The sequence below is a fragment of the Pseudocercospora fijiensis genome, assembly GCF_000340215.1.
Source record: "Pseudocercospora fijiensis CIRAD86 unplaced genomic scaffold MYCFIscaffold_1, whole genome shotgun sequence".
Taxonomy (NCBI): domain Eukaryota; kingdom Fungi; phylum Ascomycota; class Dothideomycetes; order Mycosphaerellales; family Mycosphaerellaceae; genus Pseudocercospora; species Pseudocercospora fijiensis.
Genome location: NW_006921532.1, coordinates 2,956,903 through 2,981,272, shown reverse-complemented (window position 1 = coordinate 2,981,272; position 24,370 = coordinate 2,956,903). Strand labels below are relative to the sequence as shown.

General features: G+C 44.9%; 5 protein-coding genes across 5 annotated transcripts; 3 read left to right on the top strand and 2 right to left on the bottom strand.

Moving 5' to 3' along the window:
* Positions 1 to 481: 481 nt before the first annotated feature.
* MYCFIDRAFT_75632 (uncharacterized protein) lies at positions 482 to 1,804 on the bottom strand (the record flags this gene model as incomplete). Its single annotated transcript, XM_007922206.1, has 2 exons — positions 482 to 601; positions 731 to 1,804. The coding sequence occupies 2 exons, from the start codon at positions 1,802 to 1,804 to the stop codon at positions 482 to 484; spliced, it is 1,194 nt and encodes a 397-aa protein (XP_007920397.1).
* A 57-nt stretch (positions 1,805 to 1,861) lies between these two features.
* MYCFIDRAFT_169553 (uncharacterized protein) lies at positions 1,862 to 3,972 on the top strand (the record flags this gene model as incomplete). Its single annotated transcript, XM_007922916.1, has 9 exons — positions 1,862 to 1,875; positions 1,921 to 1,972; positions 2,001 to 2,143; positions 2,168 to 2,183; positions 2,257 to 2,422; positions 2,451 to 2,480; positions 2,509 to 3,830; positions 3,862 to 3,916; positions 3,950 to 3,972. The coding sequence occupies 9 exons, from the start codon at positions 1,862 to 1,864 to the stop codon at positions 3,970 to 3,972; spliced, it is 1,821 nt and encodes a 606-aa protein (XP_007921107.1).
* Positions 3,936 to 6,108, bottom strand: MYCFIDRAFT_205799 (uncharacterized protein; the record flags this gene model as incomplete). The annotated part of the gene is made up of 3 exons (XM_007922915.1): positions 3,936 to 5,250; positions 5,297 to 5,332; positions 5,362 to 6,108. 3 exons carry the CDS (start codon positions 6,106 to 6,108, stop codon positions 4,015 to 4,017), a joined length of 2,019 nt encoding a protein of 672 aa, XP_007921106.1. The 3' UTR covers positions 3,936 to 4,014.
* Positions 6,109 to 6,430: 322 nt separating this feature from the next.
* MYCFIDRAFT_110607 (uncharacterized protein) lies at positions 6,431 to 7,510 on the top strand (the record flags this gene model as incomplete). The annotated part of the gene is made up of 2 exons (XM_007922914.1): positions 6,431 to 6,846; positions 6,904 to 7,510. Coding segments are annotated over 2 exons (1,023 nt in total), but the record flags the coding sequence as incomplete, so codon positions are not given.
* Positions 7,511 to 12,930: 5,420 nt separating this feature from the next.
* MYCFIDRAFT_62548 (uncharacterized protein) lies at positions 12,931 to 15,001 on the top strand (the record flags this gene model as incomplete). Its single annotated transcript, XM_007922052.1, has 4 exons — positions 12,931 to 12,960; positions 13,054 to 13,255; positions 13,307 to 13,748; positions 13,798 to 15,001. The coding sequence occupies 4 exons, from the start codon at positions 12,931 to 12,933 to the stop codon at positions 14,999 to 15,001; spliced, it is 1,878 nt and encodes a 625-aa protein (XP_007920243.1).
* Between the last annotated feature and the right edge of the window lie 9,369 nt (positions 15,002 to 24,370).

Sequence of the window (24,370 nt, the reverse complement as noted above, 5' to 3'; positions counted from 1 at the left end):
AGCCGAGCTATAATATCGGCTATGCAATGCAATGCTCCGGAGTTAGCTCCTGTCCTTGCTACACAACAATGCTATTATGTCGAGGCTTCTAGCACGCTTGCTTGTGAGGTAGTGTTGTGCCGCGAGATCCACGCACAATGTCCGTAAGCTTACAAGCACGATGTCCACCGTGGAGCCTTTCTTTGGCTCTTATGTCCACGGCGTATCGCGAGATAACAGTACTGCTATTCTAGTCGAATCCAGTCCAACCCTTTACCTATCCCTTGCGGGAGGTAGGATATCGTAGTATTCTTGGCGGCTAGGTTGTGAGATGGCACATAGCTCGGAGAAGAGATTCCGCGGAAGCTCAGTCGTGAAGCGCTAATAACTGTCAAGAATGTCCCGGCGGACATGCGGCGAAGTGGAGCAAGCTGATGTTGAGCTCTAAGACCCCTGCATCTCCAATGTGTCGTATGTGTGTAAACGGTAGGCCTACGTCATGTCAGGCTCGAGTCAGGAATGGTTGTTGTCTGGCATGGTACAGCATTGTGTTTGAGGAACCAGAGAAGATCTGGCCCGTCACCTCGAATATCCTCGAGTGGGAGTCGATGCCCTCAAGAAGCTGTTTCCGGAGTTCAGCCTGAGTATTGGCCTGCGCTAACAGGTGCCACTTGTACTCCTGCCACAAATATCGAAGATGATTGTTGGTGATCACATGTCAGCCATTTACTGAGCCTTTTGGACTGCGTACTTGAACGACTTTCGCCTGCCGCACGACTTCAGGCAGAATCCGAGACAGCTCTTGCGCAGTCGGCAACGGGAGAAATACTCCCTTAGTGGTCCGCTCCATCCTGCTGCTTTTGGTGTTGTAATACCATTCGCGAATATCGACACAGTAATCGTTACTGGCATCCCACCATTTGTAGCTGACTGTGAAGTCCTTGCGAGTGGTTCTGTGCGAGAACTTGTAAGGATTATCGTGGTAATCTCGCTCGGTCCAATCGACATCAGATATGTTCCAACCATAGCTGGCATTCGCGTTCGACAGTGCTGCTCTGGTCGTCTCCAGCTCTTGTGACAGCTTTGACAATTGAGCTTGTGAGGCATCGAGGGCCGCCTGCGTCGACACATGGTTTGTGCGACTCTCGTCGTACTGAGCTTCACAGTGCGAGAGCTTTTTCAAGGTAGCAGCCAACTTAAGACTATCCTCTTCATGCTGTTGCTCGGCTGCCGCTTTCAGCCTCTCCAGCGCGCTCGCCGCTTCCCGCGCGGCTGCAGATTCCACGGCCGCAGTGGCTTTGGCCTGAGCCAACTCTTCAAGAGCAGCATCCCGAATCGCATTCATTCGCTCCAGAAGCTCGGCCATATTGCGCTGAGATTCGTGAACGAGATCGTCGCGCAGCCTCGACATCTCGTTTTTCGTCAATATCGCCGCATCCGCGCGAGTAGATTCCAGCTGCAGGGCCAGCACTTCATTCCGAGTTTGTAGCTCAGCGATCCGCCTCTCCAACTGTTGCACGGCATCTCTTGCTCCATCTCGCTCGGTCGATAGCAGGATCAGATCGTTGGCTTGCTTCTGCCGGTCCTCGTCGTGCTTGCGGGCCTGCGCGTCGCGCTCGGCCAGACGTTTCTGATATTCCGCTTCAAGCGCCTCGCATCGATGCTGGAGGTCTGAGTTACGCTGTCTGAGCTCGGCATTCTCATGCTCTAGAGAAACGTTTCGCGTTTTGAGGATTTCAGTCTCTTGCTCTGCCTTCTCTAGATCGGCATTTCGTGCCTGAGCAGTCTCGGCGCCTCCATTCGGTGATCCGATGCAATTGCCCATATCTCCATCGCGAAATCGTACGAAAGGAATAGTGACGCCCAAGCAGGACGACAAGCAATGTTTATGTATCAGTCAGCAACGAGGTAGAGTAAGATTACCTTCCTTGGTTCTAGCAGTGATGGCTCGCCGGCGGCAGATCTCCAACAGCGCCATGTCTTTGGCCTTTCGGTTCTCAGAAAACAATCTCTGGCCTTAGGCAGAGCGTCTCATGACAGCAGCATTTGAAGTATGCGGAACATCGCCTCGTACTCTAGGTAAAGACCGTCACAGCGTAGGTCCTGCTGTCTGGAAAATGTTGCAATGCTCATACACTGCGATTAAGCGAGATGGCGGACGGGGGTAATCCCCGTAGACGGCAGCTAGCTTGAAAACGTTAGACGTGAACTTTTTAAAGGTACGGATAATTCCTTTAGGCAGTACGCTAGCTTTGACTAGTTAGATCCCGTTTTTAGGGATCACCGCCGTCCGCCATCTCGCTTAATCGCAGTGTATGTATTGGCACGTCAAAAAGAAGGGAACAAATTGACTTTCTCGGCCCACTTGCCTTCCCGGACCCGCTGCCTCACGAACAACACCTCGCCATCCATCCATCCGACTTCCACCCTCATCATTACTTTCGTGAACCGCGCAAATGGCTGCAAGCGAGATCAGCAGACTACCGGAAGAGTTGTTGCTAGTGATCTTCGATCAACTGGAAACGCCAGCACCTTCCGACATCAAGGCAAGACTAGAACCAAATCTAAGCTTGACATCGGGGACCGACCTCACATACAAGAGTGCATCGCGAGTCTGCAAGCGGTGGCGGCGCATCGTATTACCTCTACTTTTCAAATACTCTCGATTGAAACTTGACATTGCACCAAGACCAGAATGGCGAGATCGAGGCTCTTTCAATTCCTCAACCTCCCAGGGCGCTCTCGACGAAGCCGTGCACGCTGTGGAAGTCGCAGAGTATGCAAAGATTCATCCTCCGACACATGATGGCAGATCACTCGGCGAAGCAAGTCTTCAGTGGGCGCAACGATTCCATCATGTTCTGGAAGATTATCTGGCGTTCATTGCCACCAACAACCTGTTGTCTTCCGTCGAGAGCTTTGTCTTGCTCACGGATCGCATGCTGCCAGGCTTCAACGATCGATACCCCCATCGCCTAGCAGCAACACAGGATCACCGTTATAGAGCTGCTGCAACCCTCTGGCAACGGCTATATTCAGTGATCGAACCTCAAATACTCAAAGTCCTGGCACCACCGCCCGAACTAGCCATCCTGACCAATTGCGCCATAGATCTATTCGGCGAATGGGCTTTCTCAGACATGGACTTCCACCTCTTGACTCTCCAAGTCGACAACCCAAACGCGATTCGTCCCTCACTCAACTCCTCAGAACTCGACCACATCCCACCCCAATATCCCTCAATCGCACCCTCCAGCATACTCAAACTCCAACCTTGGTCTAACCTCAGTCTGAATGAAGGCTCCTTCCTCAAAGCCTACGGAACATACGAATACTTCGAACGCGGTCCTCCATCCCTGATCTACAGCATAAAACCAGTCATCAATCCAAAACCAAGCACTCAGCTTCGCCACGGTCAACCGCCCGGCTCCATCGACCTTACCTCCCTGAAATCCTTCATCTACACCGCCATCCTCCCCTTCGCAACACACCTCGACTTCAGAACTCTGATTCCCCACCTCGATGTTCTAGACATCAAATTAGCCCCAGATCCATCAGAACAACAAAAGATCCTCGGCGACAAGGAACGAGTCGGTCATGCGGAATTAGAAGATTGCTGGCAAGAATTTTTCACAGCATATCGATTCATCACGCGACCGTTCAGGACTTTTGAGCTTGATGCCACCGATGGCACACCGAAACTCAAGAAATTCATTTGTCGAGATGTGGCGATACAAGCTCTGCAGGACGAACTGGATGAGGAGTTCACGCCGCTTTGTTTGCCTTGTTGGGCTGAGATGGAACCAGGGGTTTTTGTGAGGCAGAGTGAGGCGCCGAATCATTATTCTGATGTGGACTTGAAATGAATCTAGATCTTTTCAGGGCTTAAAAGATCCATTAGCTCCACGAGCGATACTCGAAGCAGTAGGTCCGCGACGTGACAGGCATAGCCGATTCGAGTGTACGGAAGGAATGTGCGGAAGACTGGACTGATGAATGCATCTTCTGTACATTTCTAGCTATCGATTTCAGGGATCATGATGGCCGTTGATCTGAGGCTCGAGGGGCTCGCTCCGTAACGACGGCGTAAACCGGACAACAGAGATCTGAACATGTTAGCGCGGCTGTCACATAGCGTGTGGTGTCAAAATGCCTTACCTGTCGCTTGGCAGCGAACACAAGGCTCTCGCCATCAGCGCTCCAATTTATGCTTGGCTCGAAATCCTCCTCATCAGCCTCGTAGTCGCGTGGCGCATCATTTGATTCGGAAGCGGCACGCCATGTGAGAACGGACCGCGGCGGGTGAAGCAGCCCATTTTTGCGCGTGAGCGACTCGGCGCTCCAGATTTGCACAGCGTCTGAAGCATTGGAAATCGCTAGCTGAGAGCCGTCAGGCGACCAAGCAAGAGCTGTTGCTGGTGGATCGGACAGTGTCAGAATGGCAATGTCTTGGCATGAAGAGCGGCTTATGCTGTAAATGTGGCATGAGCCGTCATCAAAAGCGGCAGCTAGTAGACTTGATGCGCCGGGGTCTGCTTTATCAGATGGCTGGAATGACAGCGCCTCTAGATTGGTGTCTGAAGGCAGAGGCAGCTCACTCCCAAGTTCCTCTTCTGAGTTGTGGTCGTGGATTCGAGATGTGATGCATAGTCTCCGCTCTTCTGTGGAAGCGAATACAGCAATACCAGTTCGACGATCGTGCTGTACTCTTTCCCACCTCGAATTGCCGTTCAGTATGCTCGAGTTGCGTGATATTAAGCCTCGCATGGTGATGCTGGGCGCAGGAAGCAACCCATGTTCATTTTGCTGAGTGGCGTCAATTTGATATGAGGATGTCAGGCCATTGTCGCCACAAACAATGAATGCGTCGTCTTCTGTCCAGGCCACATCACAAACCTCGTGATCGAACAATTTCCACGCGACAGGTTCTCGTGATGTTTGCAGATCTTCAGTCTCCTTGTGCGAGGATTTCCAGACCTGAATTAGTGAGCGAGCGCTATCTGTCCTCAAAGCTAGCAGATATTCGCCACTTGGACTATATCGAACAGCAAGGATGACTCCAGGCGGATCCAGTGTTGGTGGGCCTAGGGATAGCGATACGCTTGCACCGTCCTGTCGTTGCTCGAGAAGCAACTGGCAAGCCGATTTGTTCCCGCTTGGTAGGTCTCGAAATCCGTCAATGGCACAGCAGGCGCCTTGTCCGTCTGGGCGCCACGTAACAGCGGTCACTGACGATTCCGCTGGCAATGAGGGTTCGTCTACATGTGATAACTAAAAGCATGGTCAGTGGTGACTCCGCATAGAATTTAAGGTTCACGCAATCGAAGTGTGTTGCACGCCTCATTGGGTAGGGCTGATGCGGAGCGGTGCGGAAGGACATACCTGCTTAGTATCAATCAAAGACTCGGGAACCTGATAGAATCGGCACAAATCGTCTCCAACAGTCATCAGCATCTGGCCATCGCTGCCTTTTGAGCTCGGGTTCCATAGAGCCTGCGTGACCATGGCGCCAGGCTTGTCCACAGTCCAGGATATAGTGCTTGTCTGAGGCGCAGTCTTGGTCACGGTCTGTGTGCCAATTTCCATGCTGTCGTATCTCTCCACAATCTCGGCGTCTGAGGCAGCGCCAGGCGAGGCAGTATCTCCTTCTTCCTCAGCATCGGCGGAAGCCGCATCAACATCCATAGCGTCGCCATTGACGTGCGTCTCACTACCCTCGCTCCGCCGTTGACGCTTTGGTACAGGTGTGGGGAATTCATCGCGCATCAAGGGCCGTTCTTTCCGTCGTCCGCTCGAAGTAGGTCGCGTGTCGGCGCCATTGTCCAGCAATTCGTGGCGCTCGCTGCCCTCTAGACTGGCGCGAGCGTCAATTAGACTCCACCTAAACCTCCGTCCAGCCTTGCGCACACGCTCTGATAGCTCGTCATGGTATAATCCGGTCTGGATGAGAGAGATGAGCTCGTTGCGGTGGACTTGGTGGGCAAAGGGCAGGTGTTCGGGATCTCGGAAGATGGAGGGTCGGTGCCAGTCTTTGACAAACGCGACAGCTGCAGACTCGAAGCCGGATTCCTGGAGATAGCGGAAGACGAGCAGATTGACATGGTCACTGTGCAAGACGGCGGCGGCCATGGTCAAAGTGGCTCCAAAGTCGAAGCGCGAGGATGCAGAGCAGAGCAGTGCAGAGCAGAGCGCAAATGGAAACAAGAGGCCGGGCTGTCGTCGACTGGCGGAGTTGGACGCCAGCCCAGCCCGAGTGGACTGCAGTGCAAAGCGCGTGCGAGGGTGCACGGTCGAAGTGAGGATCCGGGGACATCCTTAGAAGTTCCAAGCCAGCAAAGCTTATTTTTGCATGCTGTGCTGCCGTGCTAGCGGCTAGCCATCGCTTTCATGCCTCCCACAGTCTCCTACAGATCGCGTCGCTGTCGCATACTACACCTGCCACTCAATGGCTCGCATGAATCTCCCGCCCTTCACCAGAGCCCTGCTCCTCGTCGTCGTCTCCCTCTCCACCCTCAACGCCGTGTTGCGAACGAATAAATGGCGGAACTCCCTTGATTCAACTCCTTCCGCGACTACAGTTGGCAACTATTTATCCAGTCCACAATGGGCCATACCATATCTCGTCTTCGTTCCGACCAAGAGCATAGTATTTCCATGGACAGCTTTGACTGGCGCATTGGTGGAGAACAACATTGCATCACTTGCCATCAGTGCCTGCGTGATCTTCTTTGGTGGGAGATACCTCGAGCGAGCATGGGGCAGCAAAGAGTTTGGAAAGTTCGTGCTGTTTGTCACCATGATACCCAACATCATTACCTTCCTGATATATGCTGCATGGCACGCGATCGTGGGAAACATTCCTGAATAGTATGTGCTTTTCGTGCAACTCTGTGGCATGGCATGGCATGCTGCTAACATGTGCAGCCCAACGCCCTTGAACGGACTGGTCGCACTGGAGGCTGGCTTTCTCGTCTCACTGAAGCAACTCGTCCCGGAGCACACAGTCTCAATCTTCAAAGGCGTCATTCGTATGCGCATCAAGCACTTTCCTGCCGTCTTCGTTCTAGCAAACATGCTTTCCGGCCCTCTGCTTGGCACTGACACCGCGCTTTGGCTCAGCTTGTTTGGCTTCTTCACTTCCTGGATCTACCTACGCTTCTTCAGGATATCCGAGATCACTAGCACGGCGACAGGAGGCGATGCGACTATCATGAAAGGCGATGCGAGTGACACCTTCGCATTTGTGGCATTCTTTCCAGATGCCATACATCCATTCCTCGCCCCAGTCTGCGATACTATCTATACTATTCTGGTTCAGTTACGACTATGCACTCCATTCTCTGACGAGGCAATTGAAGCGGGCAACGAGAATGCGGCATCCCGATCCGAAGGCGGCTTGCCAAGCATTATGGATGGCCGTGGAGGAGGGGGCAGACGAGCAGAAGCTGAGAGACGGCGAGCCCTGGCCTTGAAGGCCCTTGACCAAAGACTTAATGCAGCCGCGGCGAGCAGAACGACCACAGCCCCAGTGACCACTGTCCAGGCAACGCTCAGTGGAGACAGCGCCGATACAGGCGTAGGTGCAGGACAGTTGGACGCTGATATTCTGCCAAAGGAAGCACGGGCATGATTGGAGCTGGACATTATTCTTTGCCTTCCAATTCAGCGTGGCGTACAAGGTGAATTTTATCAGGCGAAGATACCCAATGATACTGTCTTTCGGCTCAGCGTGGAAGTCTTTTCCAGCTCTTTTCGCCATTCACTGCACCAGCATGTATGTCTCTCTCCAGCTTTCGAAATTCCTGGCAGAAACAGCAGAGCACGCCATCAAGACGAGATGCACGTCCGTAATCTTCTTGTATGATCGATCTGCATTTTCAGCTACAGCGGGCGCAATGCAGCCAAAGTCAACTTGAGCAGATCTCATCGCCTCGAAAGTCGCGGCAGACGTGTCTCGGTTGGATAATAAAGCAAGCCAGCCAACTTCAAAAGTTCAAAGACGAGGGGAGATCTCCAGTATTTGCCCCACCCACATTGAGGACCTGCTAGCTCCAACTCTATCATGACCCACCTCGTTGGACAACATGATGATGGTGATATTCTGCGGGAACATGCTTGCCTCAATCGGCTACACGTCAGCTTCGAGAAAGTCATAAGACATGGGTCAAACGATGATTTGCGAGCCTATACCTACGCCGTCTGTAATAGCAGTGTACGAGCCGTCATTCTGCAGAGCGCACAATCGCCACTCGGTTCGGTGCAGTCTGGCTCTTTCACAATGTAGCTGCAACGGGAGAGTGAGGTTAAGAAGAGTTGACGTCGGCAGATGCGGAGTGAGAAATGCCGTTCTCGATGTAAGTATAATAATTGGGCACGCCTTGCTGAGGAGAGGAAACGCCCGGCCACCCGGCCAGAGGAGCCGGGCAATGATAGCAATGAATTGGCCTTATTACTGGTTCCGCTCTTCATCCATGGCACTGACAGAAACTGAGTACCGCGACTTCGCCTTTGCGATCTCGCTTATTCTAGCTTGCAAAAGGGCCCGGACTGATTTTAGCTGGGTTCAGCCCAACCTACCTCTACCTCCTACCTACTACCTAACGCGACTATTATATGTTTATGCACGCGTTTTTTGCATAGAATGCAGCATAATACTATCCCTGAGACTTAGTCTAATAGCAGAGACAGTATCACTATAGAAACTAGTAATTTTCTAAGCAGTCTACCTATATTGTTTTCTTAGCTGCCTAAACCGCCCCTATTTACGCAACCACGCGATTTTCGGGCCCAATCCCTATAGTAACAACAAGATACACAGTATCTACCTAGTACTCTTCCGTTTAATAAGTAGGTATACTAGCAAGAGCTATATAGTCTACGAGCTACCGAGGCATTTAATAACCTAGAAACACAAGACGACGGAGTGCGATTTAGTTAGTAGCTTAGGTCTTTATACAACACTAATACTAACACTAATAACGACGACAACGAGGACAACGATAAGGAGAATAGACTGCTAGGTAAAGAGTCTAGTAAAGAAGATATAACGATGTATATACGCTCGAAAGGAGCGGCGGAAATAGTGCCTACTAATCTAGAGAAGACTTCTTAGATACCTCCTCCTCCTGCTATCGAGAAGCAACCTATTCGTAGGGCTATAGTTCCGCCGAGACCGTTAGATACACCAAAGTCTACACTAAAAGCCGTACCTCGTAGAACTAGTATGCCCGTTAAGAGGGGTTAGCGTAGTATACGACAGAGTATTAAGAAAGAGCTAGTTTCGGGGGTATTAGCTACAGGCGCGAAGCTAGCTTCTACGCGCAAGCGCAAAGCGACAGAGGGCATAGTACTATAAAACAAGGCACGTAGAACATTATCTAAACGGCAGAATAATAGCGCCGACCTATCTAATAAACCTCCTACTAAGCCTGTATCGACATCTAATAGCGTTATTAAGAAATCGTAGTTAGAAGCTAGCTTGCAACGCCGACCGACTTCGCGTATACCTAAAGCTATACTAACACCGAAGCTACGAGCTAATAATAAGAAGCCCTTTAGCGCAGACCTTATATAGGTCGTTTAGTATCGAATAGACGGCAAATAGTATAACATTATAACTATTAATAATATGCTAGAAGACGACGATATAGACTATGCCTACTCGAGGCCGTATAACAATAAAATAGCGCAGTTAATACGGAAGGTGGAAGACAGAGTAGCTTCCTAGGTATTCGTAGAAGGACTCGGCTTACACTAACAGATAGACCGTGTATTTACTATCTACTATATACGGCTATCTATACCGAAGCGCTCGAAGACTTTCTACGCTATTATCTACGAGGACGACTATTACGAAGAGGTAGCTAAGTTCTTACGCTATTGCGCTAATACTAACACTTACTATATAATTAAAGTCCTTAAGAGTTATAAGCGCGTTGCTATGCCTAATCGACTATTAACTCTACTAAATAGTGACTAGTTTGTCAAGATTGACAGTAATCTATTAGAGTTACTATAACTAGCCTCTTAGGTTAAGAATAGCCGAAAGAATACTAACGACAAGACTAAGGAAGAATGCCGTAAAGACGACGAGGTATTCTCGACTGTATTTAAGCAGTTTGAATGCAACGATTACTAGTGCGACAACAAGAAGTTAGGCCGTAGAATTAGTTGTTACAAACGCCGTAGTATCTATTATAGTGTAATAGGCTCTCACGCGAAGGAATTTGCTAATATAGTCCGAGTTAATAGCGCTCTTCTATATTATATGCCTATAGAGCTTGCTAACAAGATTGTCGCTTCTTACGAAGAATATATACAAGCAAAGACCGCCGCTTCTGCGAAGAACAAGGCCTCTTAGCAATAGTATACAATTAACAGTCTTGTTAGCGCCCTTACTGCGGAGCGACAGTAACCGACTAGTAATAGCGGCAGCAGCGAGTCTATCCTGCTAATAGCCTTGCTCTAATAACAGCAACAGTAGTAGCAGTAGCAACAACAGTTTAATCTAATACTATTGCAGTTAATAATAGCTAACCCTGCTCTTATTAGCGCCCTGCAGCCTTAATAGCAGGTCCAGCCTTAATAGCAGGTCTAGCCTCCGCTATAGCAACAGCTCCGCAGCTCGCTAGTGCCGCCGGATATTAGTACTATATTAGGTAACTATACCGAGACACCTCTCTTCTTAGTCTAGTTCTTCTAATAGCATCCGATATAGCAGGATAGGCAGGAAGCTATTACTAAAGCTATTATAGATGATGCCTAGAATCTACAATAACTGCGACGCTAAGAGAATAAGAATAGGTTAGCGAGAGTAGTGCCTGCCTTCGGCATTAGGTAGGCGCTTCGTAAGTGAGTTATAGACTTTGCTATAATGCGTTAAAGTGGCCGAAATTGAGAGGTATAAAGCCGATATAACAACAAGCTAGCTTTACTAACCCTAGCTACATAGATTACTACTACTACCTATCCGATTTTAATTCTACAACTTAGAGATATAAGAGGCGATATTATAGATAGACCGCGTACTTTAAATAGATTGATTTGAATGTAATATCGTTAACTTCTAGCGCTATATAGGTGTTAAATCTTTAATAGCTAAATGTTTAACCCTACTATTGCTGTTCTAACTCGTACCTCGGCTTCTTTAAGCTTAGCCGATAATGCGAGTTTTGTTTTCCGATAGATAGCACTATAACTATACATGCGATTTATATCGTTGTTTTTTTATATAAGAGCGCCGCACCTATTGTCGAATGCCCGGCAATAATAATTATAATAATGTGGTATTATTGTAATAGTATATAGGATACAGCTAAACGTCGGACATTTCGGGATTTAGTCCGACATACCAAGCCTCGAAATTTCTACACTACTAGGAGACTATATAGTAACTGCGGATGGCAACAATATAAATAGCAACCGTTAGAAGTTCTTTAGAAGAGAATACAGCATTGATTTACTATAGTATAGAAGGTCTTAGCACTCTACGTACAAATCGAGCTAGAATTTAGCGCATGCTACGATTACTGCCTCTTATTCTACATCTCCGCCGGCATTATCGGACTATATTTATATAGCTTCTCGAGCACTTTACAGTGCTTAAACTAAGCTAAGTAGTCGATATTGTTACCCTATCGTTTATATGCTAGTTCTAGGTATACCTAAAAGTCTACTTACTAGTAAGGTAATCTATACTTAGGCATTGTTTGCTAGTGCTTCTTAATCTAGTGCTTAAGGTGTTTAAAGCTTAGTTCAATAGCATTATAGTTAGGCGAATATAGTGGAAGGAAGAGTAGGTATATACCCTTCGCTAAGCACATCTCCTTTAGAATAGCTCTTAAATAGGTGCTACAGTTATCTAGCAATATAACTAACCGTAGACCTGGATATAGCGTACAACGTAGCAATATTCGATAGCGTACGAATTCAATAAAGTCGTAACTATTAACGCTGCCTTACTAGATTAGTAGCTCCGGAAGATAGCTATTAATCGTATATACTAGAAGGACCGTATATCGCTGCGAATAGTATAGGTATTAGACATCCCTTGCTAGAATACCTTTTAGTGCCTATCTACGCCTTCTAAGTGCAGTCTTATTAGAGGCATAAGACTCGTTAAGGCATATAATCTAGAAGGCTGCAAATAACTATAATTTAGCCTTAAACAGAGCCCTTACTATAGGGTCTCTTTGTAAAGCCGTACGAGACAGTAGTTTGTATATAAAGTCGCTGCTTAACAAGCAACGACTAATAGTCGATTGTAACACCTATTCTTGGTAATTTTCTAGCAATATAATCTGCATCTCTTCTAACTAGTATATGCTTCTTATTATTAAGAAGTCTAGTAGGTCGTCTCGTATAGCTAGCGTAATTATATACGGCCTACTACCCTTCACTAGAAACACAGTAGCAGTCCTATTCTACCTAGTTATTCGAGTCTAAATAGTAGTACGAGAGCTACGTCTATCGCGGAGTAATAACTATATAATATCTCTGCTCTTCTAACCCTCGTCTAATGCCTATTAAATAAGGTTCTCGTCTTGTTTAGTAAGTGGAGCTATAGTAGTAGGTTGGCTGCTATATAGATCGAGGGAGGGGGGTGCGGCTTTAGGCAAATAGGTGCTAAAAATACGGCTTTTAGGCGGATATGCTACGAACAACACTAAAATAGGTATTAGATATATACGAGAGGACTTAGTATATAAGTTAATATAGTATACAGTGATTTCCAACCGTATAATAGGTATATTTGGTAAGATATAGTAGTATAGCTATTAGAAGAGGTGTAAGGTAGTAGCCCTCGTTCCCCGCGAAAAACAGTCCGGGCCCTTTTGCAAGGCACCAATAGCAGTTGATATGATATTGGCTTAACATTGACAGACAATTCGAACACTTCATTACCTGAGTTGCAAATTCAACATTCTTCCAACCGATACTTGAAACCTGACAATGTCAGCAATACCTAATCTGCCAGAGCATGTGCTCAACGCTGCAGATCCTGATGCAGATGCTACTGTGATGCACAGAATCAAGTCTCAAGAAGGCGCTGTCCACATAGAAGACGTGAGACAGCATGTCAACGGAGGTGCAAACTCACATGGCATTAAAGCTGAGACACCATGGACCATCCACGACACACCCATCGAGAATCAAAGGTCGATCAAGGTCATAGTGATTGGCGCTGGCTTTTCTGGTATCTACTGTGGCATTCGAATTCCTGAGCGCATCCGGAACTGCGAGCTTGTCATCTATGAGAAGAATGCCGGTGTTGGTGGTAAGTATGCTGAGACCTGACTACCGGGAGAGATGCTCATGAGTCAACCAGGCGCTTGGTGGGAGAATCGATATCCAGGCGCAGCTTGCGACGTCCCGTCTCATTCGTACCAATTCTCTTTCAATCCAAGCCCTGAGTGGTCTGCGCTCTATGCTCCGTCACGGGAGATTCGAGAATATCTGCGAAGTACAGCAGAGAAATATGGCGCAGATCGATTTATCAAGCTGCAGCATACTGTGACCGATTGCACTTGGAACCAAGACGAAGGAAAGTGGCATGTGCATGTCCGCAGGCCTGATGGCAGCATCTTTGAAGACACCTGCAACGTCCTCGTCAACGCGCGAGGTCTTCTGAATGACAAGCAATGGCCCGATATCGATGGACTGAAGACATTCCGAGGAGAAATCATGCACTCGGCAGCGTGGAACGAGAAGTACGACTTTACCAACAAGCGCATTGGCGTTATCGGAGGAGGCTCTTCAGCCATTCAGATGTGAGTTGCCTACACTTCTCATCAAGCCATCTACTGACATCGATCTCAGCGTACCAAACCTTCAAAAACTGCCCGGAGTCCAACTAAGCTGCTTCCTTCGCGGCCGCTTTTGGATCTCACCAGCCTTCGGCCAGACAGTCTTCGATCAAGTCGGACTTGGAAACAGCACACATTTCACACCCGAACAAATCCAAAAATTCAAAACCGATCCGCAAGCCTGGCAAGATTTCCGCATTCTCGTCGAAGCAGACTCCAACGCCATCCACGCCAGCACCCTCAAAGGAACAAACATGCAAATCGCAGGCCAAAAGTACTTCGAAAAAATCATGCAAGAACGGCTCGCCGCAAAACCACAGTATTTCGACTGGCTCAAACCGTCCTTTGCACCGGGCTGTAAACGCTTAACCCCAGGGCCAGGGTTTCTCGAAGCTCTCGTTCAAGATAACGTTACATATGTCCGAGACAAAATCTCAAACATCGAACCCACGGGCGTGGTGACGGAAGATGGGAACAGTCACGAATTAGACGTGCTCGTCTGCGCCACGGGATTCTACGCATCAGCCGCTCCACCTTTCGAAATCCGTGGTTTGCACGGAAAGAAATTGAAAGACCACTGGTGCTCACGCGCAACGAATTACCTCTCCCTCGCCACAGATTCCTTCCCGAACCACTTCCTCATGCTAGGACCGAACGGAGCAATCGGCGAAGGTTCTTTGACGATGATGATCGAAAGTACGGGCGACTACATCATCAAAGCGATTCGCAAAATCCAGAAAGAGAACATCAAAAGTATGAGTGTGAAGGTAGCACGGGTCAGAGATTTTTTGGAGTACTGTGATTCGTATTTTGAGAGGACGGTTTTTATGGATGAGTGTAAGAGTTGGTATCGGAAAGATGGGAGAGGGGTTCCAGGGGACAAAGTTACGGGGTTGTGGCCTGGATCTACTTTGCATTGTCTTGAGGCGTTGAGGAGTCCGAGGTGGGAGGACTTCGAGTATGAGTATGAAGCTGAGGATGGGAGGGAAGGGAGAGAGGTGAATCAACTCGGCTGGTTAGGGAATGGTTGGGCGATGAATCAGGTTGGTGATGGGGGTGCGAGAGGTGGTGATGCAAGCGAACATGGAAATCGACCTAGTAATGAGGTTTTGGCATTTTATCTTTTGCCGGAATTTCAGGAACGGGATTTTGGGGTTCCTGCTTTTCCTCGACCGGAGGAGAATGAGCATTTTAGAATTAGACCTTGGTCGTATTGAGTGTATTTGGATGAAGAAGGAGACTCGTCCGTGTCCTCCTCGGAAAGCGTCTCCGGGCCATCGCTAGGGCACCAGGCCATGGACGCAGCTTGGAGGAGCCTGTACCATACTTGGAGGGTATAGAAGATTAGAGAGCTCTGAGAGAAAGGAAGAGTGCGCACTAGTCTTACTGCTGGAATGATGCCTGTGTGGACAATAGAACCCATTCTTCCCGTCCTCTGCATGCGCACATCTGCCATGGCTCAAGGTGCCAGAAGAAGCTGATCGCGTTGCTGGGACTTGCCTCGCCGTATCGAAATTTGGCGCTCGCTTCCTACCTGTGCGTCCACGGTCTCATTCGGTGCGTGAATTAGCATGGCGAACACGCTCGTGCGCATCCGCAGGAGCATCATCGCAGTCAATAGTGCTACTATTTGGAGCTCGCGGTTCATCTCGATGACCAAGGTATCGTGTACTTTCGTCATCACCTATTCTTGCCACATCGAATTTCTTTGAGCTATTTCCAGCCTTTGGGCGGTTCCGGGTAAGATGTGAAGGACCACTTTCTCTTCTTGCTCGTTCCTGCCGATTGCTGGGGTCCTGCCGATTGCTGAGGTCCTGAGACGGCCGATGGTGATATCATACTGATCGGGCTGGCTGGTGAAACAGTAGACTTTCTCGCAGCAAGACCACAAGGTTGTCTGTGGTAGCAAGCAGGAAATGGGAAGCACAGCTTCACCCGTGCACTGCCTCGTGATTCGTGAAGCAAGGTCTGCCATCGGGCCTACTCATGTTATCGCAAGAGCCTCTGTGATACCAGAACGAACATATCCGATCGTGAGTTGTCAGCTTGGTCGTGTTTGTGGCGGTGGCACGAGTCGAGCTCGGCTTATTCGCTTCTGCTTCTACATATAAGTTAGCAACGGTTGTCGGCAGTCTTCGCTAATGTGGTTCTTTGCGGGTTCGGCGATCGACTTCAGACGAGAAGTTTCATAGCTTGCAGTCCTCAGACAGTCGGACCTTGTCTGCAGCTATCGATATAGGGAGATGTAACCAAAAAGGTGACGACATTGTTCTGGGCTCAATAATGTGTGCGATGCGATGCGAGGCTTCTTCCCCGCACCATTCCATCTTGTTCATCTCTCAGCGCAAGGAAGTACTGTAGAACCCGTGATCCCGACTATCCCAGCGTGAAGAGTGAAGACCGAAAGTCTCCCAATGGAAAGGCGAAGAAAGGGAAATGCGGAGCTCCAGGCAGAGGCCAGGCCTGCCAATGCGAATTTCAGGAGAATAATGCACGCACGCTCGATTCGATTGGCGCCTCGCCTACCCTGCAGGTACAGCTCCCATGCAGATCTATCGAACGTGTCGTCCGATCAACGATGGCAGACTTTTCTGAAGAACTGCCTTTTCGTTGCGTTTGGTGAGGCATTTCGGAGAGGTCGAGCAGTGCAGGGTCATGGGTTGTGAGATGAGATTTGCGAATGCGATCTGGCCACCAGCTCGACTAGCATTATGATTGTTGCGTGTCGAAACAGGGACCTTCAGAAGTGGTCAATCCAGCCACCGGCTTCCAAATAAGCGCCAGCTCGTGACCGTTAGGTGAAGGATTGGTGTGGCCCTTTTTACGGACCTTTAGAAGAGGCTAGTTAGCATGTAGTTGAATGTGGTTTAGCGCAGTAAAGAGCCCCTACCTACAGACCTTCTAGACCTTCTAGGGATATAGACTTTAGCTACAGACCTTAGCTATAGATAGCTATAGAAAATAAAGCTATTATAACTACTATAGTTACTATAATAGCCGCTACTATTACGAGCAAATACCTCGAAAAAGATAGTAGTAATAAAGAGCGGTAGGTATAATAGGAAAGTAAATCTATACGCAAATACTAGTACTACTAGTCGAGGCGTAACTAACTATTTAAACTAGCGAGAGCCTATAAGAAATAGCGCTTCTAACTTCGACTTCTTCTACTATCTAGAGGCTAATATTAAAGGCGACTTCTACTTTATAGAGTTGTTAGAGGTTATATATAATTAGTATATAACTAGACTAAGTAAAGCTAGGGTCCTAATGCCTTAGGTAGGGCTTAGCGCTTAGCGTTAGGCTAACTAGCCTATCTTCCTCTCTTTCCTCTTAAACCTCTATCGAATACTATACTAATTTACTACTACCCTATCTACCTACTAATATAACCCTTCTTATATAGTATTCGATCTACTATTACGATCTTAGCGACTTATATATACAATTCGAGGTTACGTAACTAAAGGTTATATAACTTAATATCTAAGGTATCCGCTAAGTAGATAAAAGCCTCTTCCGCGAGAGAGCCTCTCTCTCTTTCTTCTTTAACTCGTTATTAATTTAGATAGCTATTTAATTAATATCTTAATAGAATAACGAGTTCCTTTATTACCTACGATAACGTCGTAGATACTATCGTATACGCCTATACGAGGAATTACGCCGCCGGCGATCGCTATCGCCCTTCTACGCTCCCTATTATACGATAGTACTAATAGACCTATATACTAATCTATATTAGGTATAGTAAGCTACCCGACTATAGTAATACCGCCGATTCGCTATAGATCCTTTAAAACCGCCTACCGATCGCGGTAGCGGCTCGGAATATACGAATACGCCTAACTACGTAGGAATAGCTAGGGCCCCGTTAAACGGTATACTAGAACTACTATAACTACCGCAAGGTCTACGACCTAGTCTCGCTAATATCGATAGCGTACTACGATAGCCGCTACCTAGCAGCCTCTAAGACTTCTATTAGTTCTTTAATAAAGTAAACGAGTAGGAGGCCGCTAAATATATCTTCTAGTATATAACTAAGCTATATTAGTTAGTAGCTACACTTCGTTAGTAATACTAGTAAGAGGTAGAGATACTAGAATAGGTATAATAAGCTTATTATAAGACTAATACTTATCTTAATAGCGAGCTAGTATAGGCTCGGACTAAAGTAGAATACTAGCGTCGAGCCGCCGATTTAGTATATAACTCCTTAGTTATTACGTAATAGTAGTATAATAACCTAGCTTAGTAGGTCGCTCGCCTATAATAATAATAGTCTTCTATAGAAGATATCGCCCGACGAGCTAGTAAACAAGCCGCTCGCGCTCGTCGCGACGCCGAAGCGTTTTTATTATATAATCTAATCGGTCGAGGACCTATATTAGATAATAGCCGACCTTTATTCTATCGACCTCTCGACCTCTTTACTTTTCGCGACTAACCTAAGCCTCTCCGACGTTCTCGATTTAACTATAGTATCGACGATAATAATAACTATACTAGATATAGTAAGAGCGAGAAGTATCTAGACCCCGAGAAATACGATAGAGACCGTAAAAAGCTAAAACCCTTCCTTACTAAGCTTACGATTAAGTTAATAATTAATAATAATCGCTTTCTAATACTATAGGACCGACTAATATATACGTATAGTCGTACTACCGGCAAGGCCCGTTCTATAGTCTAACTATACGTCCGTTACGACGAATACGGCGTAATTATAGACTTTAACGACCTTAACGACTTCCGTAACCTATTAGTTAACGCCTTCGGTAACCCTAACGAGGTCGCTACTACTAGCTATAAAATAGACAACTTAAAGTAGAAGAATAAGGAATTTGCTTACTATCTCGTAGAGTTTAATCGACTTAACGCCTTACTTAGTTATAAAGGCCGAGCTTAAGTTAACGCCCTTAAGCGTAGCTTGTCTTCTAAATTAAAGGTAGCGCTTAGTAATATATATAATAAGCCTACTAACTTTTCGTTACTCTATCGCCGACTAACTATTATCGATAACTAGCTCCGTTAGTACTATATAGAAAGCAATCGTAATAATACTAAGCTAGGATCTAGTAGTACCGCTAACTAAGGCCCTAATACTAGCCGTAGCTATAGTAATAACGCTAGCGGCTCTAGTAACGGATACCCTCTATAAGGATATACTATTCTATATAATAACTAAGGATAGTTTACCTTAGCGAATAGTAACGGTACTACTACTACTACGACTACGACTATCTATAACTTAGACGCTATAGATCTCTCCGCTACTTAGGGTTAGGGTTAGGGTTAGGGTTAGGGTTAGGGTAATCGTCGCTATATAACGCTCGAAGAGAGAGATCGTCGCCGCTACGAAGGACTATATCGCTTCTACGGTAGTAATTACGTCTACTCCGATACTATCTATCTAGAGCTTATCCGCCGCGCTTAAGGCTATAGTAATCGCCTAAATACTAATATCTCTACCTTTAGTACTACCGCTACCGCTCTAGCTAATCTACCTCCTACTAATAATAAAGACGCTTATAGTAGCGATAAGGAGGGAAAAGTATAGCTCTTAGATAAAGTTGCGTTTAAAAGCCTATACCGATAGAGTTACCTATACCGTTATTACCGAAGGACCTAGGCTACTATTATAGAAGGAAACATTAATAGTAGAAAGATTTATAGATTAGTTTATTAGCATTATTAGGAAGTATTATACCTAAGGGCGATAATTAATATCTCGTTTTATATTATACTTTAATAGCTTATAATAAACCTTAGTCTAGTATATTAGACGTAGGGTAGAATACCGAATATTAATTATTAGTAATAGTCGATTGCGGTTATACCGGTTTATCTTTTATTAACTTATATTACGCGTACTAATACTAGCTTCCTATCTATAGCCTAAAGGAGCTATATAGATTAACTACTTTCGACGGTAGTTTTATAGTAGACGTTACTTAGTATACTAGAGCGACTATTAATATTAATAGCTATATCGAATATAGGGCCTTCTACCTTACTATATTAGGATATTATCCTATTATCCTTAGCCGTCTATAGCTTAATAAATATAACCCTCGTATCGACTAGAAGCTTAACCGAGTATAGTTTAACTCCGATTACTATAAGGAATATTATAACGACTCGTATACTATCGTTCGCGCCTACGGCTTATCCGACTGCGAAGATAACGATACGCTAGCTTACGCCGAACCCGTAGTAATATAGTACTATTAATAATAACTAGCTTATAACCTATCGGACGATACCGATATAGTAAAGCTTATCGACTCGATACGAAAGTACTACGTATAGCGTAATTGTCCTACGCGCCGATCGGTATTAACTTAGTTCTTATCTCCGCCTTTACCTTTACTAATTCCGCTACCTCGACTAGTACGGAAACGCTTATTACTACCGCTTATCTATATTGCCGGTATAACTATAGCTCTAGTAAGCGTATAGGTCTTCGACTAGTAAATAAAAAAGAAGGAGTTATTCGTATTCGCCGCGTCGTTACGGGATATAGAAAAAGAGATAGCTAAGAAGAAGTATATTAACCCGGCCGATAAAGTCCCTTAGTACTATTACGGTAGGCTAATATTATTCTTATAGAAGGATACGAAGAAGTTACTACTATACCGACCTAGATAGAACTACTATATCGATATTATTAAAGGTAAGGAAACGACGTATAGCCCGCTCTATAGTATATCGTATAAGGAATTAGAGGTCCTATATAACTATTTAAAGGACAACCTCGATAAGGGCTTTATTTAAGTATTAGCCTTATAGTGCTCTTCGCTAGTACTATTCGTTAAGAAACCCGGTAGAGGTTTATAGTTCTACGTAGACTACCGTAAGCTAAACGAGATTATAGTAAAGAATAGATACCCTATCCCTCTTATTTAGGAGATACTCGATCGATTAAGTAAAGTAGTTATATATACTAAACTCGATATTATCTCGGCCTTTAACTAACTTCGTATCGAGCTAGGTTACGAGTAGAAGATAGCCTTCCGTACCCGTTATAGTCTCTTCGAATATAAGGTTATACTATTCGGGCTCTATAACGCGCTATTAACCTTTTAGTAATATATTAATAACGCTCTCTAACCTTTCCTCGACGTATTCTATACCGCGTATCTAGATAATATACTTATCTATTCTAATTTAATCGAAGAATATCGCTATTACGTTCGCTAAGTAATAGATATACTCCTTAAAGCCGGCCTACGAGCTAATATATTAAAGTTAGAGTTTAAAGTAATAATAGTTAAATACCTAGGCCTCGTTACTAGTACCGATAGTATCTATATAGACGATAAGAAGATCGAAGCCGTATACGACTAGCCTATTCCTACTAATATTAAAGATATATAGTCCTTCCTTAGCTTCGTAAACTTCTATCGACGCTTTATTCGTAACTTCGTATATATCGTTAAGCCTATAGTCCTACTAACGTATAAAGATACGCCCTTCGTATAAACGATAGCCTACTAAGACTCCTTTAAACGACTTAAAGCTATATTCGTCTCTACGCTAGTATTAGCTTATTATAACTTAGACCTATCCGTAATAATCGAGACCGATACTTCTAATTATATTACTACTAGTATTATATCTTAACTATATACTAATAGCGTATAGAAACCCGTTACTTACTTCTCGAAGAAGATAACGCCCGCTAAATATAACTATAAAATCTACGATAAAGAGCTTCTTGCTATTATTAAAGCCTTTAAATTATAGAGACCTAAATTAGAAGATTACCGCTCTAACAAGGAGCCTATCCGAGTTATTACTAATTACCGTAATCTATAGTTCTATATATCTACTAAGTAACTTAATCGCCGCTAAGCTCGCTAGAGTAAATTCCTTAGTAGGTTTAATTTCGAGATTACGTACTATCTTAGTAAATAAGGAGCTAAGCCGAACTTACTTATACGCTACTCTACCGACCTACCTTTATTAGCTAAGGACCTACGTATTAAATACAACTATTAGCTCGTATTAGAGCTATATAACCTAGCTATAGGCCTCCGATCCGCTATATATAAAATCTTCTCCTTAGGGTTAGGGTTAGGGTTAGGGTTAGGGTTAGGGTTACGTAACCCTAAGGTAAATAATTGCAATTCTCGAAGAAACGGATAGTTTTGCGACTTTTGCGTTTTTTACGACGATAACCCTTAGGGTTAGGGTTAGTATAAGGGTTACGACGAACCTTAATTTGCGAAAGCCCGTATTAATACTATAAGTAACGGTATAATTATATTTGCTATAGAAACTCTCGGCGCTAAGATCTTTATCGACGCCGAGAATATTACTAAGCGAATTCGCGATACCTCGATTAAGGATACTCTCTTCTAATAAGTAAAAGGATATCTCCGTAGTAGAGCGGACCTTTCTAATAATCTCCTATTATCTCTTTTAGACTATAAAGTTAAAAATAATAACCTCCTATTCTACTACGACTATCTTTATATACTAGAAGCTAAGGAAACGGATAAGTCGCTCTATACTAATATTATCCGCGTATACTACGACTATTCTACCGCTAGCTATCCTAGTATTATAAAAACGTTCTACCTCGTTAGCTATAGCTACTATTAGCTATAAATATACGAGAACGTCGAACGATATATCGGCGCCTACTATATCTACCTCCGGACTAAATCCTTAAGATAAGCTAAATAAAGACTTCTTCGGCCTCTATCTATACCGACTACTCGATAGAAGAGCGTAACGATAGACTTTATTACTAGTCTTCCTAATAGTTCTAGTTATAACTCGATCCTTATTATTATCGATCGACTAACTAAGATATAATATCTTATCCTATTTATATATAAGGAAGGACGCTCGAATACTTAAGTAGTAGTAGATACCTACCTTACCTATATTTAGAAGCTTTACGGTCTTCTAGATACTATTACTTCCGACCGTAGTATATAGTTTATCTCTAAATTCTAGAACTACTTATATAAGCGCCTATATATTAAGCGTAATCTATTAACCGCTCGTTACCTATAGACTAATAAACAAACTAAACGCTTAAATAAAGTTATCGAAGAATATCTCCGATTATATATAAACTATAAGTAAGACGACTAGAGCTTCTAGCTCTCCGTCGCCGAGTTTATAATAAATAATATACCCTCCGAAACTATAGGATTGTTACTATTCTAAGCTAGCTATAGTTACAATCCTCGTCTCGGAAGTAAACCTTTAACCCTACTAGAAGAAGATTTGCCGTTAGATAATAATACTTAAGCCTAGATCGATTACTTATAAAGCCTCGAAATATATCTTATCGAATAGATATAGTATTAGTAGTCTTATATAGAAGACTTAACTAACTAATACCGCCGACCCGCTCCTACCTATCGTATCGGTAATAAAGTCTTCCTATCGCTTAAAGATATAAGTACAGATCGACTTAACGTTAAACTCGACGTTAAGAACTTAGGACCGTATAAGATTACTAAGGTAATATCGCCCTATACGTATTAACTAAAGCTGCCTAATTTAATACGTATCTATAACGTCTTCTATACTTCGTTACTTATACTAGTACCTAAAATAGGCATACCTAGTTAACGATACGAGCTACCGCCGCCGCTAGTTATCGACGGTAATAAGAAGTAGGAGGTAGAAAGAATACTAGATATAAAAGGCAAAGGAGATAATATATAGTATAAAGTAAAATAGATTAGATATAATAAACCGATATAGGAAGCCGCCGAGAACGCTACTAATACGTAAGAAGTAGTAAAGGACTATTATAAGCGCTATCCGCGTAAGCCGTAACTACGTATTATTAACTTAGCGATATTAATACGACCGAGCGTACTATTATTAGTCGCTATAATCGTAACACTATATAAGTAACGAGTAGATAAAGCGCCGTAGACGTTGCCTACGAAGGGGGAGAGTACTATTACGATCTTAGCGACTTATATATACAATTCGAGGTTATATAACTATAGGTTGTATAGCTTAATACCTAAGGTATCCGCTAAGTAGATAAAAGCCTCTTCCGCGAGAGAGCCTCTCTCTCTTTCTTCTTTAACTCGTTATTAATTTAGATAGCTATTTAATTAATATCTTAATATCTACCCTCTAAGGGCAGTAGCTAGATAGTCCTTGTTTTAAGCTTTTAGCGGTATAGCTACGAAAACTATTAATCTAACTATATTATATCCGAAGAACGGGACCTATACGTACTATTCTATTAAAACAACCGTACTAATTATTAAGTAAGGCCTTCTATACGGCCTATTATACTAAGTTAATCGTACTAAGCCGATATCTACTAATTCCGCTATATCCGTACCTTAGGGGCCTATAATATATTATTAGTATTGTCCCTTATAATAGCCGGCTTATTACGAAGCAATAACAACCGCGGCGCCGCTAGTAGCGCTAGTAACGATAACGCTAGTAGTATAGTGCCTACCGAAGTGCCTACTAAAGTGCCTTCTACTAAGGTGCCTACTAAAGAGCCTAGTAGAGGGCCTACTAAAGAACCTATAATCGAAGGGGATAACCTATCGTTGCCCGTTAACGATATCCTTAGTAATATT